Source organism: Calonectris borealis, chromosome 1, assembly GCF_964195595.1.
Source record: "Calonectris borealis chromosome 1, bCalBor7.hap1.2, whole genome shotgun sequence".
Classification (NCBI taxonomy): domain Eukaryota; kingdom Metazoa; phylum Chordata; class Aves; order Procellariiformes; family Procellariidae; genus Calonectris; species Calonectris borealis.
In genome coordinates this window covers 138,492,208-138,508,488 of record NC_134312.1, presented here as the reverse complement: position 1 = coordinate 138,508,488, position 16,281 = coordinate 138,492,208, and the positions used below count along the sequence as shown (strand labels likewise).

The 16,281-nt window shown below is 40.6% G+C and overlaps 1 protein-coding gene across 1 annotated transcript in view; it reads right to left on the bottom strand.

The window, feature by feature from the left end:
* Positions 1–4,415: 4,415 nt before the first annotated feature.
* MID1 (midline 1) overlaps positions 4,416–16,281 on the bottom strand; it is a 142,354-nt gene continuing 130,488 nt past the window's right edge. The window contains exons 8-11 of the mRNA XM_075176364.1: positions 9,585–9,746; positions 6,896–7,103; positions 4,961–5,326; positions 4,416–4,570 (exon numbers count right to left, since the gene is read on the bottom strand). Of these exons, the coding sequence (XP_075032465.1) occupies positions 4,978–5,326; positions 6,896–7,103; positions 9,585–9,746 (719 nt within the window). The 3' untranslated portion in view covers positions 4,416–4,570; positions 4,961–4,977. The remainder of the gene's footprint in view (positions 4,571–4,960; positions 5,327–6,895; positions 7,104–9,584; positions 9,747–16,281) is intronic.

The window sequence follows — 16,281 nt, the reverse complement described above, 5'->3', positions numbered from 1 at the left end:
GATGTGTTCAGCGACCTGCCAGAGGCATGTTACACGGTAGGGCTTGCTAAAATAAGTAACATGATGAAAGATTGTATTACTTACAGTCTTACTAACATGGTCTGCACTCGAATCAGAAAACCAATTAAAAAAAATTCAAGAACCAGAGTATTCCACTGCAAGAGTGGAGTTAATACAAAAACCTACCTCAGAAGAAAACACTTGCACCTGTACTGTTCAACTACCACATGAATGACAAATCAGTCTATGCTGGCACAGAGATTTATGTACACAGATGCCTTAAGCCTCACAGTCCAAACCAAGAGTCTCATCCATATTGAAGCATTGTTAACATCATTGCTCTTCAGTCTCTTAAGTTTTTTATATGAAAATCAAGTCCTAAATCAAAGGTTAAAATGTAAAGAGAGTTTCTTTCATTTCAGAAAGCACAATAAAAACAAATAGCATAATCTGGAACACCCACTATCAGCACTTGGGAGCGACCAGGGCTTTTCTCCATGTGGAGAAGACAAAGATTAAGGCTGAAGTTCAGAACACTATGCTGAAGATGCTAATTTCTAAAGGGGCAACCAACCCAGGAACACAGGGAAAGACTGCATTTTACATTCCTGTATCTTAATACACACTTCCACTACTGGAAAGGTCAGTATGTGAAAAGACAGTAGAGATAGTGTTACAGGACAATTGCCAGTACATCACTACATGAGCAACCTGTGCATGCTTTTTGCTTATCACTAGCTTCCCAAAGCTGCCCCGCCAATGGCCGTCAGGCCAGGTGTGCCCTGGCCAGTTACTGAGATGGCCCAGTGTGTGCTTTCTGTGTGGATCCAACACTTCTTCACTCCTAAACCAGAAATGAAGACAGTGTTTCCAGTTAAGATGAATAGTCGCGGTTTTGCTAATACAGATAAGAGCCACCTAGCAGTTCTCAATTTGTTTTGGTTCATGGGCTTATCGGGAATTTGTGCTCTTGTAACTAGAAGCAGAATCTGGGAACTACTAGGCATCTGCTTTATCAGAATAATTAAGAAAGAAATAGTTATACTGTGTTCTATGTCAAATAATAGTTTAATGAAATCTCCCACAGCCAATAGTTTTTCATAGTGCTATAAATGGTTAAATAGCTGACACTTTAATTTGTGGTCTCAATAGTGTCCTGTTGCATATTCTAACAAGAAAAGAACATAGTCTTTGCAATTAAGATGCAGGATTAAAACAGATGATGCACACTGCTGTTTAGTGACCTACTATTGCTAATATAACAAAGAACATGCATGTGTTTTCACCTGTACTTGCCAATTTCCAGCTTTTCACAGTGTATTCACACGTGAGGGATTTTTATGCTTTCTACCCTTGGGACCCACTGCTCAGTGGAGGTCTCTTGGCTGAGCAGTTGAGAAATGGGATACCCAAAACAGACAAAGAATAAACTCATGGCAGAAAATGCAGCAACTTCAGCTCTCTCATTGCTCTCTGAAAGCCAACAATGGGAAACTACAGTGGGCTGGAGACAATCTACTAAATAATTTATGACATACAGCACATTCCTGAAAGACTTTTTCCCCATTAGGCGTGCATTAACACATAGGAGCCTAACACACGGAAAATCTTATCTGGCCTCGGAAAGAAAAAAGTCCCCCACTGTTCCACTACCTCAAGCTCAACAAGAGCTTTGATTACTCTGAGCCAATGCTACTGTCCTCTAAAGAGATTGTGCTACAGTTTGCTCTAACTCTGCTGAATCCCAGCTTGGGTTTTAAATACACCTTTGAAACAATCATTTTAACCAACACAGGCTTTATCTACTACTTTCATTGCTTGCATCTCAGCAGACTATTTCTTCAAAAATCTGCCTTTGTTAAACACGGCATTATTCAATGCTACTTCATTCCTAGTCACAAAACTTTCAAAAATCAGGGAAAAACCCTCATCTAAGACTGCACGCTACATTAAAGTACCAGTTTTATTTTTACACGAGGATTACCGTTCCCCCAGATTTCAATTGATTACTATGGACCATGCAAAATGCCACAGACCACAGAAGCTACGTTTTCAAATGGATGTTTTTATTGATTAATCAGGCATTGAATCAAGTATTGTAAAATAAACAGATTTTGTTCATTAAAAAATGTCCGGAAGAATACCATTCATAGCAAACTTGTTTCCTCATAGTCATACAGAATATGAAATCGTTCAAGAAACAAGCAAAAAAGGAACACCTGGCTAATTACCATCAGTCTGTGTGTGTATATATGTATGTATGCATATACACAAATGACGCACTATACTTGTGCATATACTGGTGTGTGTGTACCCATACATATGTATACATATATACACAAACATACACGCACAAAGAGTGCTGACTGAATGAATAGTCCACTGGAGAAATGTGGCTTAGCTCCAAATGAAGTATTCTGTGTTAAAATAAAAATGATACAGCAAGGCCTATAGAAAACAGACCATTCTTCTTCCATTGGCCAAAACCATGATCTGTCTTCAGACTCACGGTCTATCTTTACAATGAAAATATGTGAGATCATTGGGGATCTTTCCAACTTACGATATTACTTCCACCCAGCTCAATCTCTGCCAACATTGTATGTCCAAACACTGAACAGTGTTTTCAGTTTGTCCGCCACTGAAATCAGCTTCTAGATTTAATATTTCTGGCAAAAGAGAAGATACACAGCCTTGCTACATGTACTTTGGTAATATACTTTTTCCTTTTAGGCAGAAACTTGGCAATAATCCTACATTAAAACTCCTTTCCTCCTGCATCTTTTTATCCCTGTTTTGCATCAGTCATCTCCTGTAAACTCATTATAACAATTTTCATGCCATCTCAGCTACCTTCCAAACATCCCAGGCCAGATCATCTGGGCAACGTACCTCAGATTGTAATAGTGGCTTTGTGATCAATTATAAAAGGTAATGTTTGGGGATTTGTTTATTTTTTCATTTTTGAGGGTATACATTTCTTTATTATTAAAGACACTATGGCAAACACTGTATGTACACATTTTCACTTATTTATGTCAACTCTGGAAAGATCAGTGGTTACTACTTGTGAACCATGGGATGCTGCCCCAGCTGAAAGCCATGGTACCAGCAACGTAGTCAGACTTTTCTCCATTTAATTAGCATTTAGCAGGGCATGTAAAGGGAAATCAAAGGAACATGGATAGGCATTTATTTTCTATTTAAAAAAAGGAAAAAAACAAATAGTCATGTATGTATTCCTCATCTTGCTCAAAAGTTTTCTACATCATCATAAGGCAAACTGTAGTACAGCTTGGTACCTGGAGAATCAGTATTTAAAAAATCTGAAGCTGAGCTTGGGACAGTTTTCGTTTGGACCCATTAGTGAACAAAGTGCATTAAGGCATCCTTTTCCAAAGACACCTAAAGCATGGTTATAAATTACTGAGCAAATCTTTTCTTAAAGCTGGTATTCAATTTATCCTCTTTCTACACAGGCAGATTTTCACCACTTGCATAGTTACAACAAAACACTGTCGGAAAACCATTCTTTTAAAGTTGTCATATGCCTCAAGCATCTCCCAAAATGATCATTTATACATAAGCATCGTAGTAATTACAAAGGGCTTCTATTCTGTAGAAGGAAAAGAGAAAAAAAATGCACCTGATTCAGCTTTGAGATAAAGTAGGTACAACCTCTATTGCCTTCACTGGAGTTCATCCACCAGCACCAGGGTGAACGTAGGGCCTGCCCGTGCAGATTCCTACTGCTGCTGAAAACTTGTTATTTACTCCTCACTCACAAAGAGAACTGTGCTTTCCCAAACAACCCAGGACAATGATAACTATGAGCAAACCCCAGCTGCAGTGTTCCTCCATACAGCACATGTAAAACAGATTTCCTTGCTTTGTTATAGAGACTACATAGTGTACGACAATGAAACATTTGTATTTAATTTAAAATCAATGGTAAAGTGGCGCATGTCTCACTTCCGAGTTGTTGGCTGGGCTTGCTATGTTGAACCTTGTAAAATCAGCAATAAGCATTCACACGTCTACCATCAGAACCATGACATCTTCTATTACAATCAATCCTTAAATGATGCCGTGCTTTATCAAATTAGTCTACAGTCAGACCTTGGGTTGGCCGTTTTCCTCCAGCGTTGCTGATTCTCAGAGATGGTATCAGTCTTTCACATCCTCAGTGATTCTACAATGTTTCCCAAAGACGAAGGCGAAGCACTGGTAGATGGGAATGTTGCCATCAATAAAATAAATCGCCAGATGATTTATCCACTCACATTTCTAGGACATATTTCACGTTTTTTTATGAACAGAGAGAGCACTGCCCTGGGAACAGAAGTAAATTAAAAATTCTTCTTTTGCTGTGTTGGCTAGCTGCATTTCCTCACTTGTTTATTTTTGTTCTTTTTGGTCTGCATCCTCCCATGTGCAAAGTAGAAATTAGGAGATCTTGCACTCAATGAGACTGGTAATGAGAGCGCTAATATTGGCACGAATAAAACCTGCAGTATACCGACTTGTCCACTGCGCAGTTTTCATCCTTCCAATTTCCTGCTTTTATCCACTGTAAAATAAAATGATGTAAAGGGCTGATGAAACTTTAATTAATAGGACCATCAATGTGCAAAACAAGTAAGTCATTTTCCAGGTGTCCAAACCAGACTTTCCCTTCTCTCTCTCTTTTTTTTTTGTCTTTATAAATAATTTATAAATCTTCCTGTAAGAGACTAAATACAAAACCAACCAAACAAAACCAACTTCAAAAGAACGTTCTAAGATATTATTAAAGCCACTTTTTGTCCTTCCATACAAAGTACACAGTAAAGAGATATTGTCCCCTTTTCAGTTCTGGCTGGACTCGGCCGTGACGGCCGGGATGCCGCGCGGTCCGCCAGCTCCGGGCAAGCTCCTGCGGGCAGCCGCCTGGCCGCCCTGGGAAGACGCATCATCCTACCTTTTGGCTTTTAGCAGTCATGCCAGCTGCTCGGAGGAGTCTAGGTGGTCAGGGATAGGCAAGCCAGTTATAATGGTCAAACACTTATTCCACACAGTGAACGTGGGGCACACCGGCTGCCCAAATGTAATGTCAAAAGTGTAAAGGTGTAGGGAGTTCAAAGCATCGTAAAAAGCAAGGGAACCGTTGTCGTAGTCCAGCAAAATCCCGACCCGCCGGAGGTGAGGCGCAGGCTCGATGGGGATTTCTTTGCTGTTGTGCCGCACCACCCACGTGTTATTGCAGCGGCAAAGCACCCAAGAGGCAGAATTCTTCCCGATCCACTCGTGCTTCGGCGCTGACTTGTAGGAAATACCAATGGCATACCTGCAAAACAAAAAACAACTCAAGGAAACAAATGCTTCCTGCCACGTTTTTCTCTCGATGAAGTCAAATGTTAGCCCAGAGGACTCACCAGAATGCCCCAGCCTCTTACTTCTGCTGGTTAAGTTCTCATTAATTGACGTTTCACCGCAATATCTGCACAGGCTTAATTAATGTTTTCCCCATCTCTCTTTTGGGTCTGAGAGGTCAGGGAAACTTTATTGTCCCTTGTATTGTTTGGAGTTTTGGCTGCTATGGTAATTTTTTGGAGCACTTGCCTCTGGTATTCAAAAGGAAGATTGTTAAGTACTCGGCAACTCAGAGTTTAAATCACTGGGCCTCAAGTTTCCGCTTCCAAACAGATGAATACAGAGGAATTCATTGATTTTAAAGTACACTGCTATCTGTCAGCTAATCTGAGCTCTCCTTTCTCCTTTAATATATGGCCCAGAAGAAGCAATGCAAGAGTAAACATCAAAGGACACATTAAAAAAAAAAAACATTTTTGCCATTCCCAAATATGTTTTGCCAGATGTTGGTGTGGTTTTTAGATTCAAATGAGCATTTTTGAGACTGGGTCTTGGGCCAAGTGAAGCAATTGTAGGTGAAGACATTTGCTCTGCAAACCATAATTTATGGCAAGATGTGCAGGGTAAAAGGATTGTGAAAATGTTCTCATTAATGGACACCAAGGGCAAATACCTGATTTCTCATATATAACAGAAATGTGAAAGTTCCTCACGTTCCAGAGACACTGCAGTATTTGTTGGGCTTTCAACCAACGGAGATTAATGTGCCATAAGTTACTCTATTTCCATTCCTTAACGTTGGCACAGGCAAACAGCATTTTTCTTGTTTGAGACAGTGGGCATACCTGAAGACCTTACTGATTTTTCCACTCCATTAACCTCCATCATGATTGTTGTCTTTGAATCCCAAAGGATGACATCTCTTCCACTGACTAAAGGGCCCCTGAAATCCACCCCGGTATGACACAGAGGATCATTCAGGAGCAGAGGAATGCACTCCTCCACTTCCTGCCCCTTGCTTCATACCTTGGGGCACAGACCTACAGCTCTGCTGCTCCGTGCCCCCTCCCCAGAAGCAAATCTGACCTCCACCCCTGTGAAACTGGATCATCAAATTGTCCTCATATTTATTTTTTTCTCTTACTGAAGGATGCTAAGATCCTTCACCTTTAGTAAAGGAATGATCGCACTTACAAAGTTCGCTCTGTTGTATAAACAAGATGAAACTTTCTGAGCTCTCCAATTCACTAAAATCTTAAAATGTACTCTATGTGGGTTCAAAAAACAACCACCCCCAGCCATGGAGTAAAAGTCCTGTGAAAGCCGCTAAATATAAAGATGCTCTATCTGGCAGATTTAGTTCCAGAGGCCAAAAGTGCTGGAGATTGGGAAAATAACCTGACAAACTATGTGGAAGTATATGCTTGCCCTGCTCTTGTACTGTTCCCCATGCCTCTGCTACTGGTCTCTATCAGAGAAACTGTGCCAGGACCTGCAGGGTGTGAACTAGTGATTCTTTTCACATATATTTTTATATACATACCACGTACTCCCGCTTATAACCACTTCCCAGTAATGCCGCCCGCTGTCAATGAACACGTTGCCAGCTACTCCGTAGCTCCCCTGGCTCGTGAATCGCTCTGGTGTGTGACTCTTTTTGGAGGATGTTTCATCACGTTCCACTGTCAAGTTATCATGAGACACTTTCAATTTTCTATGAGCAGATTTGGGGTCCAGTTTAAATGGCTGACCTAGAGAGGCAGAGACAAAGATGGCAGAAGAATGGCTTGGCTTTGGTTTTGAAAAGGAGAGTGGATTAGCGAGCCTCTAAGGAGCCCACAAGATTACATAACCATATTAATCTCCTCCTCTGAAGCAATCTCGAGAGAGACTAACCTATTCTGCTCCCTGCAATAGCTAGTTTGCATTGTCAGTTTACTGTCAATCTCATTGTGCACTAACTTCCCCGTGTTGATAATCCCTGAAAAGAGCCCTGCATAATCATCAAGCCCATTATCTCTGACCTAGAGGTAACCTGAATACTCTAATTCTTGCATGTAATTGAAACCAATATACATGCTAATAAAGGTCTGAGGGTTGCTTTTTTCACAGCACATTAGATTTAGAATAAGTTACGTTCTATTAATTCTCTAGGGATAAAGCTCCACAATAACATCTTCATCGTTACTACAAAAAAGTATGATTTCAAATCCCACAAAATGAGTTTGAAAATAAGAAGCAGCACTAGCCTTGTCTGTTTGTTCACTCACAGCTTTATTTATAACAAGCACAGTCAACAATTCAGGATCGCTTTGGAAGGATGCCCATGTGGTGCTGGATACTGTGCATTAAAAAGAAGGAAGTGAACTGTAACTTGGTCCAAATAATATGGTGTAAAAACATTACTGAGGCTGTTGCTCTTGGCAAGTATCTTCGGCCGTAGCACAAGGTTTGTAGAAAATAACAGGAAGCTTTTTGGTAAACCGAACCCTGTAGATATATAAAGCCCGCCACAATTCCGACAGGCTTGCTCATTGTGTCAAAAAGCAGAACGATCATTTACCTCCACCAGGAGACAACTAGGAAACTGTGACTCCATGAGTGGTCCAGCATAGCCCTTCTCCCTTCTGACTGTCTTTCATATCAAGGGAAAAAAAAATGTAAGCGGAAGATTTGATGACATGCACAGAAAACAGAAATGAGCGCTCTCGTGAGGTCTGTGTCAGGCACTGACACGTGTACTTCAAATAAGGTGTAAATTGTTCTGAGTTTATGAAGGAACAGTAAAGCATTTTTCATGCAGTAAATCTGAAAGCATTAATGTGGGGGAAAGAAGACATTATGTTAATCTGAACAGTGACAGTCAATATGTGTTGGTTCAGATCTCTAGGCAATCTGAAAATGCAGACATTTAAAATGGGAGATGATTGAGGCAATACTAATTCTCAATTAACATTGTTAGACATGGGTCAGGAATTAGATAAGGAGTACTTTTAGCTTTAGAGTTATCAGCTACTTTCATAATGTGTATTTAGCTATGCATTATGATCAAATATAAAATGAATCCATTGGAAAGTATTGGAAAGAAAGGCACGTTTTACCTGCTTTTTCTTACCACTCGGTAGCAGTAAAATACCTATGGTAGCAGTAAAATACCTACGGTAAAACGCCTCTCTAACTGGTTAGTAGCCTTCGTGTTGCTGAAGCAGTGTCTGAAGAATGTCCTTCTCTGTACTGAAGTGTATCTGGTCACATCATTTCTCACAGTCACCCGAGAGATTGCTTTTGTGCCACACTGGGTCACAAAGAGACAAAAGGATAAAGACTGCCATTTCCAAATGGGTCCTCTGGTTATGCGTTTGCTTGTAGGTTACCAGGTTTAACAATCAGCAGATTCTTGGTGGCAGATGTGGGGTTTGTATGAGCAGCTTTTACACAGAAATGCAAGCCAGGTTAATAGCAGAAAGGGGAAAATGAGAAACGTGTATGTGCCATTCCCTGCAGCCTCCGTCTTGCAACATCCAGTATCGCCCCTCTTTGAGCACCCTCCCCTACAAGAAGCATGTTTCTGAGGGTGCACAAATCTCAGTGTTCCCTTTCCAGTGCGCGGAACCGCCCGTGATGACTACATGACTGAAGGATTGGCTGGGACATGAGAAGAAAAAGGCTGAAAAGCAGTCTTAAAATTGCTATACTACATCTGCTAATAATTTGTGTAACCATTGCTTTTTTGAAGTGGGATCTCTGACTACTCTATCACCTTGTTGAACTCCACAAAAAACTGAGAAGGATGGAGCTAAGAAAGTATTCTGGTGTCCTAAGAAAGAGATCATTTTGGAGGATAAAATTAAACTAGCAATTATCTTATGAACATTATACAAAAAAAAAAGTTTTATTGCAAACGTAAGAAAAGGTTTTGCTTTGTAGAGGAAAAAGAATAGAGAGGACATTAAAACAAAACCACAAAAGAGTATTTTCAATCATTTCACATGTGATGGCTCTGTTCCTAAATGATATTTCCAGTGACCAAACTACAGATGCATCTCACCAAAAAAAAGTAACTTCTGCCCTACTGAAGACTCTGGCAGTCTTGGATCAAGTTAAATAAGTGGCTTTCATTGTGGGAAGCACCTTAAACAAGTTAAGCTGCTCTGCGCTCTTCCAAAGATCCAACCTAAAATAAAGGCAAGAAAGGAGAAGAATGCGTGCGTGCCAGATCTCACGTTACTCACTGTTTGTCTTGAGCTTGCCGGGCTCGCTGCTTCTGCTGCCCGCCTGATTAATGGCCTTAACAATGAAGATGTACTTAGTGCCACTTTGTAACCCGTGCACTGTGTAGTGGTTTTGTTTGATATTGGGAACAATCATCCAGCTGTCGGCTGAGTTGCATAAACCTGCAATTTCAAACAGAGCACATAGTCATAACATACTAAACACTTTGCAACAGAGAAACATTTAGAGCACTCCCGAGCACCCAACGACCGATATGAATTTTGCTTCTGTACCTCTTAAAGTGCTGTTACATTTACCGAGTCGCTACTTAATTCCACTAACTCGTTCCATCCGCCCTCAGCCAAGGTACCTTTTAAGTTCTTGCTATGTGAAGTCAACCATAAAAAATGGACATTTAAGAAACGACTCAGCGGAGGCATGAGCAGTCTGAGATTTTTCATATCCCAGCACAAGGAATTCTTTATTGCTTAAGAACCAGAGGATTATGGAGATCCCATCAACCTACTGTTTGGATTAATGAACTCAGTTTAAGCCTCAGAAAACTAACGTAAGCAGTAAAGCTAGGAGGGCTGGGGAGGCACCTTTGCTGACAGTCCCCAGGTAAGCATTCTTTAAAACGTGAAGCAAATCATGGGAGGCCAAACAGGGTAGAGCGTGGATTCCAGAGCAAGCTTTGGCTCTTACACTCCAGACTTTGTAATCTAAGCCAGTAAATTTAATGGATGCAACTTTTTGATTTATGTCCTCATGGTTAGATGTCAGCTGGGGAAGAGTCGGATAATTTTCCATTTATGAACGTTTTTGGGTACATTTGATGCCTACCACAGACGTATAATATGTAGGAAGTAAGTAAAATAAGGGAGGAGCAATATCAGCTGCAAAACAGGAAAATACTCCATTGAGATGAATTTATTCATCTACATAAATTTTTCCTACTGTGATATAACTGCAATGTCAGTCAATCACCCATATTACTTACTGTACATTTTGAACAGCTCCTGGTCTAATGGATCCCCAGTCTGACAGCTTTCTTATTACAAATGTTTACATAAATAACAAATTTAATATTCATGAAGTGTATATATATTCACAACCTTTTATATAGCTATATAGCTAGAAAAAGATATATGCAGATGGAAGCGTATGCATGTGTGTGCATATGTAAGACTGGCAAACTTCAAAAAGAAAAATGCTTGACCGGATTAGGAACCTAACAGAATTCTTGGTCTCGGCCTTTAGTGGGCATAGAACATGTTATGAAAGCTACTGTGTTATTAAAAAACAGCTTTCAGCTTTTAACTCATGTTTTACCAGTAAACCAGTAAGTACTAGTGAAGAGAATCTTTTAGAAGTCAGTAGTAATTTCAGCTCTGCATACTAGGCAATACAAAACCTTCATGTAAAGTAAAAATTAAAAGGCTACTGGACACAAAACTTGAAAGAAAAAGACCTGTGATACAGGTTTACAGACTTATAGACAATTGGTAACCATACTGGGAGATTCCTTCCTAATTTGGGATGTGCTTTTCATAACAAAAGATCATTAGAAACAGAACTCAGACCCCAAATTTCAGTCTAAGAATTATGTAGCTGTTGTCTCAAAGTCCTCTTATATTACATAGTATCCCTGAGAGGCAGGCAGCTATTCATCCTGCTGTGCAAATGGGTAACTGAGGCACAGTTTCAGGTGGGACTCACATCACCTTGTCATCTAATGAAGAGCTGCAATGCCTAACATATTTTTCTGGACTCTGAGGAGAGGCAGAAATCAGTGAGTAGTTTCTATCACTTCTACAGGTGTGAACATCCTGCTACAAGTGTCTCTTTTCTTGGGCACAGAGGAAGCCTAGGTGACTAGCATAAGTGAAATCTCTAACTTCAGGTATCTGAAATGAGGTGAGATGAACCCCACCACCACCCTGATTTGAAGTCTGGAAGTCTAAGCCTGTGGTTGAACTCACACGTGGGTTGTGGCCTTTGGACCAGAATGACAACATTTCTTTGTTGCAGTTTCCTGGTGTAAAGTGAGGAAAAAGAATTCTAGGATGTTCATTATGCTCCATCCAGTGAGCATCCTGATCACATGTAGCCTCCCTAAATATCAGCTACAAAGGATTCAAAGAGTTTGCTATATGTGGATAGAAGAAGCAAAGAAAAGCAACCTTGCAGCACTGTTTTTCTCAAGAGTATTGAAAAACTAGATCATATAGAGCAATCATCTGTCTACCTCCTGAAAAAGAAGAACCCAGTGTTACACCCCATGAAAACCCCAGTTGTGCCTAGCACCTGTAGTAAACTGCTTATAGCAACATCAGTCCACATCTTGTTTTACTGAACCATACCTACCGAATGATATTTATTTTTTTAGGCTGCATGTGAATGGGTTTCCTAAGAGGAAGAAAGGAAATAAAAGCAGCAGTTTCCTGGCATAAAATATTTCACTGACTGCTCAGAGGAATCCTCATCTTTTCCCAATAAAAATCTGCCACAGGTATTAGAGTGAAGGCACAATTGTTCTATAGCTGAACTACCACATTGATTTTGCATTGAGACTATCACTTATCTGTGTCGTGGTTTAACCCCAGCTGGCAACTAAGCACCACCCAGCCGCTCGCTCACTCCCCCCCGGTGGGATGGGGGAGAGAATCAGAAGGGTAGAAGTGAGAAAACTCATGGGCTGAGATAAGACAGTTTAATAGGGAAAGCAAAAGCTGCGCACGCAAGCAAAGCAAAACAAGGAATTCATTCACCACTTCCCATGGGCAGGCAGGTGTTCAGCCATCTCCAGGGAAGCAGGGCTCCATCACGCGTAATGGTTACTTGGGAAGACAAACGCCATCACTCCGAATGTCCCCCCCTTCCTTCTTCTTCCCCCAGCTTTATATGCTGAGCATGACGTCGTATGGTATGGAATATCCCTTTGGTCAGTTGGGGTCAGCTGTCCCGGCTGTGTCCCCTCCCAGCTTCTTGTGCACCCCCAGCCTCCTCGCTGGTGGGGTGGGGTGAGGAGCAGAAAAGGAGCAGATTCTTTGTAAACACTGCTCAGCAGTAACGAAAACATCCCTGTGTTATCAACACAGTTTTAAGCACAAATCCAAAATATAGCCCCATACTAGAATCATAGAATCATAGAATCATTAAGGTTGGAAAAGACCTCTAAGATCATCGTGTCCAACCGTCAACCCAACACCACCATGCCCACTACACCATGTCCCTAAGGGCCTCATCTACACGTCTTTTAAATACTTCCAGGGATGGGGACTCCACCACTTCCCTGGGCAGCCTGGTCCAAGGCCTGACCACTCTTTCAGTAAAGAATTTTTTCCTAATGTCCAATCTAAACCTCCTTTGGCGCAACTTGAGGCCATTTCCTCTTGTCCTATTGCTAGTTCCTTGGGAGAAAAGATCAACACCCACCTCGCTACAACCTCCTTTCAGGTAGTTGTAGAGTGCAATAAGGTCTCCCCTCAGCCTCCTCCTCTCCAGGCTAAACAGTCCCAGCTCCCTCAGCTGCTCCTCATGAGACTTGTTCTCCAGACCCTTCACCAGCTTCGTTGCCCTTCTCTGGACATGCTCCAGCACCTCCATGTCCTTCTTGTGGTGAGGGGCCCAAAACTGAACACAGTACTCGAGGTGCGGCCTCACCAGTGCCGAGTACAGGGGCACGATCACCTCCCTACTCCTGCTTGCTACTATAAAGAGAATTAACTCTATCCCAGCCAAAACCAGCACAATCTGGCTCATATGTGCTATTGCAAAATAAGTGTTAAGCTAAAATAAAACAAAATGAAGCATTGGATTGAGAGGGAGTCCAGGATGACCAAGGAATCCCTAACTCAGATGCCTCTGATGGGGTATCAAATAACATATGACAGTAAGTGGGATGAATCCAGACAGGAATCCTGAAGTGCCTTCTCCTTCCACAACCACACTTCAAAAGCAAAGGTCTATGGTATACATAGGCCATATATAAACAAACCCTTATTCAGACTCAGAAGTGCCCAGATTTTTGCTAAATCATCTCAAAACGAGATTTGTATCAGTCACTACAACTCTCTAAAGGGCACATTTTTCAGGCTTGCATTACACTTTTTATGTTACCCTCCAAAGGTTGATATCAGCTCCTTAACAAAGCATAAAACTTAGATCAAATATATGAAGGATTGTAAAGGTACAGATGCATTGCTATGAGTCTCCTCTCCAGTCTATCCTCTCCTCCTGTGTATGTGGATTTATACATACCCAACACTCACTAGTCTGTGAATATTCACACAAGGTAAATTATTATATTGTTAAATAATCTAGTTAATGCTTAATTTAGATTTCTGTGTACAGAAGGCAGAGCCACAATAATTTTAGGTATTGCTGTATCTTGGCTTCTGCTGCTGGGGTTAATGGCAAAACACTCACAGGCAGGTATAGATTCATCCCACCTGACCTTGGACAAAGAGCAGAGTTCCTGAGTTAGGACCTTACCTACCCTAAACTCTCTGCACAGTCAACAGAGAGAGTTGGGAACCCTCCGTTTGACCTGATTCGTGTTCTACGGGAAGGCTCTATCCTCTCTGATGACACAAGACACCTTGGGTTTCTTTTCTTTGTCCGTCCAGTCTTAGGCATCCCAGACTACCGGTGTACAACGAATGTTGGATGCGCAGTGACTGGCTCAGTTACTTTGTTCGACAAACCTTGCTGTCCCAACAAGCTCAGCTTTTGCCTATGCACCAAGGGGCTCAGTGTCCATGTCCTTCCCGACTGTGAGGTATTCAATAACAGGCTTTAAATTGAACTTGGATTCAAAAATCTTGGGAATGAAGTTTTGATGATGTCAAACTACAAATCCAAGATCCTTCAAAACAGGGAACAGTAACTAGTGACAGCCAAGTTGAGCTTTTAGGTATGTTACTGCATCAGAAGAACCTCTCTCCAGTTATGCCCTGTCAGGACAGCCTCTCTTCTCTGAATACAAAAGGAGATGATTAAGAAAGTTCAGGGAAATGAGCAAGCAGCCCGGTAACATGGGCATCTGGGGGTAGCGTTTGCCCTCTCAGCTCCCTGCCGGTGGCAGCAGGTTAAGTGGAAAAGCACACATCTTCTCCTCACTAAGGGTCTCCTATTGTACCCACTCCTAACCCTGGCTACATTCAGGCTTCTTGTTTCAAAAACCCAGGGCTTTTTACAGGGTAATGCAGGTGGTAAAACAATGTATTTTAAAACTGTAGCCTACAAAAATGTAGAGAATTTAAATTACATCCTGGAAGGGTGCAGTGAGCACAGTGATGTCCGTACAGGATGTGTGAGTTTTCAAAACAAGTTTCTCAGAGTCTGGAGGTAATAATTTGTAAAGCTATTTCCCTGGTGTTGGCTGTTGATGCACTTTAAAAAACAGATGGGAAAAATCCCAAGGTGTAAATCCTCCTAAAATTTACACTGGTAGATTTTAATAAAATATATCTTCTTGAAAACTGGAAGTGGAGCATAAAAGTCACGGGAAGGTTATTTAATCTCTTGAGTATTTTAATTAGTTTAAAATGCTTTATTTAAATAAATTATTACCAATTCAAATTGGTAGAACAAATACAGTAGGTGAAGGTAACAGATAGCTCTCCACCCCCACTCTGCATTCCCACGTGAAAGAAAATAATAGATGCAGGATTTCTGCAAAAGACTTCACAATTTTTTTAAGAAATACACTCTTTTTATACTCTTCAAGAGGCAGAATTTTTCTTGGTTTTATCCCAAACCTGCTTTTGTGCCATTAAAACATACTCACTAAAATCCTCAGTAGCAATCTGAAGGTTGTAAGGAATCTGTTTTTAATATATTAAAACTTCCAGAAACAGACACAAGCTAGAATATTCAAAAATTAATTGGTGAATCAAAAACTCACTGTTTTTCATGGAAGCTTGGGCTCCTAATTGTCTTAGATCCTTCAACAAAATTTTATCCTATCTTATAGGAAGAGTAACCATGTAACACTGGGAAGGTTCTGACAGTACACTGTATCCTTAATACAATGAATTTTAGTATTTAACCAATGAAACTAACTAACCTAAATTCCATTTACGAGGAAAGAGAGAATTATTTACTGCTTTTTGTCTTGAAGAGGGAGATGTGTTTTTCATGAAGACATCTTGTATTGCAGCTAGTAAAAAGCTGGGTGTTTAAATTTTAACCTTCCTGAAGCACACTAAAGCAATTCCATGATGTTAAAAAAATGCATACTCAATAAATACTTGAAAATTTAGTGAAATGGGATAATGAAATTATAATGCATGTTAGCTAGCTAGTGACAAAGTCATTTTAAAAGCCTTTATAATATTCAGATTGCAGGTGATTAGCTGCCTCTCAGAAATGCAAATGTGCGAGTAGTATAACTCTGAGAACAACTGCTTTAGTAAAAGCCAGCTTAATTTAAAGTTCTGTATTGCTCTTATGCACAGAACAGGGCTGCCAAGCATTTAATAGCCAAGCAGTTTGGCCACATTTGGAAATAATCTTTCCTGTATGAAATAGGATTCAAAATGAAATACTCTATTTGGACCTTTTCCATCAAATGTTAACTCTCCAATTTTTCAGTTAATAAAAAAGAATATAGTTGATTATGTTGGAGAGAAAATACACTAGAAAAACGTAGCATTGCTTGTTTTTGTTACTGAATTCTTAGCAATCTCTGAATGATATATGCCTCTGGTG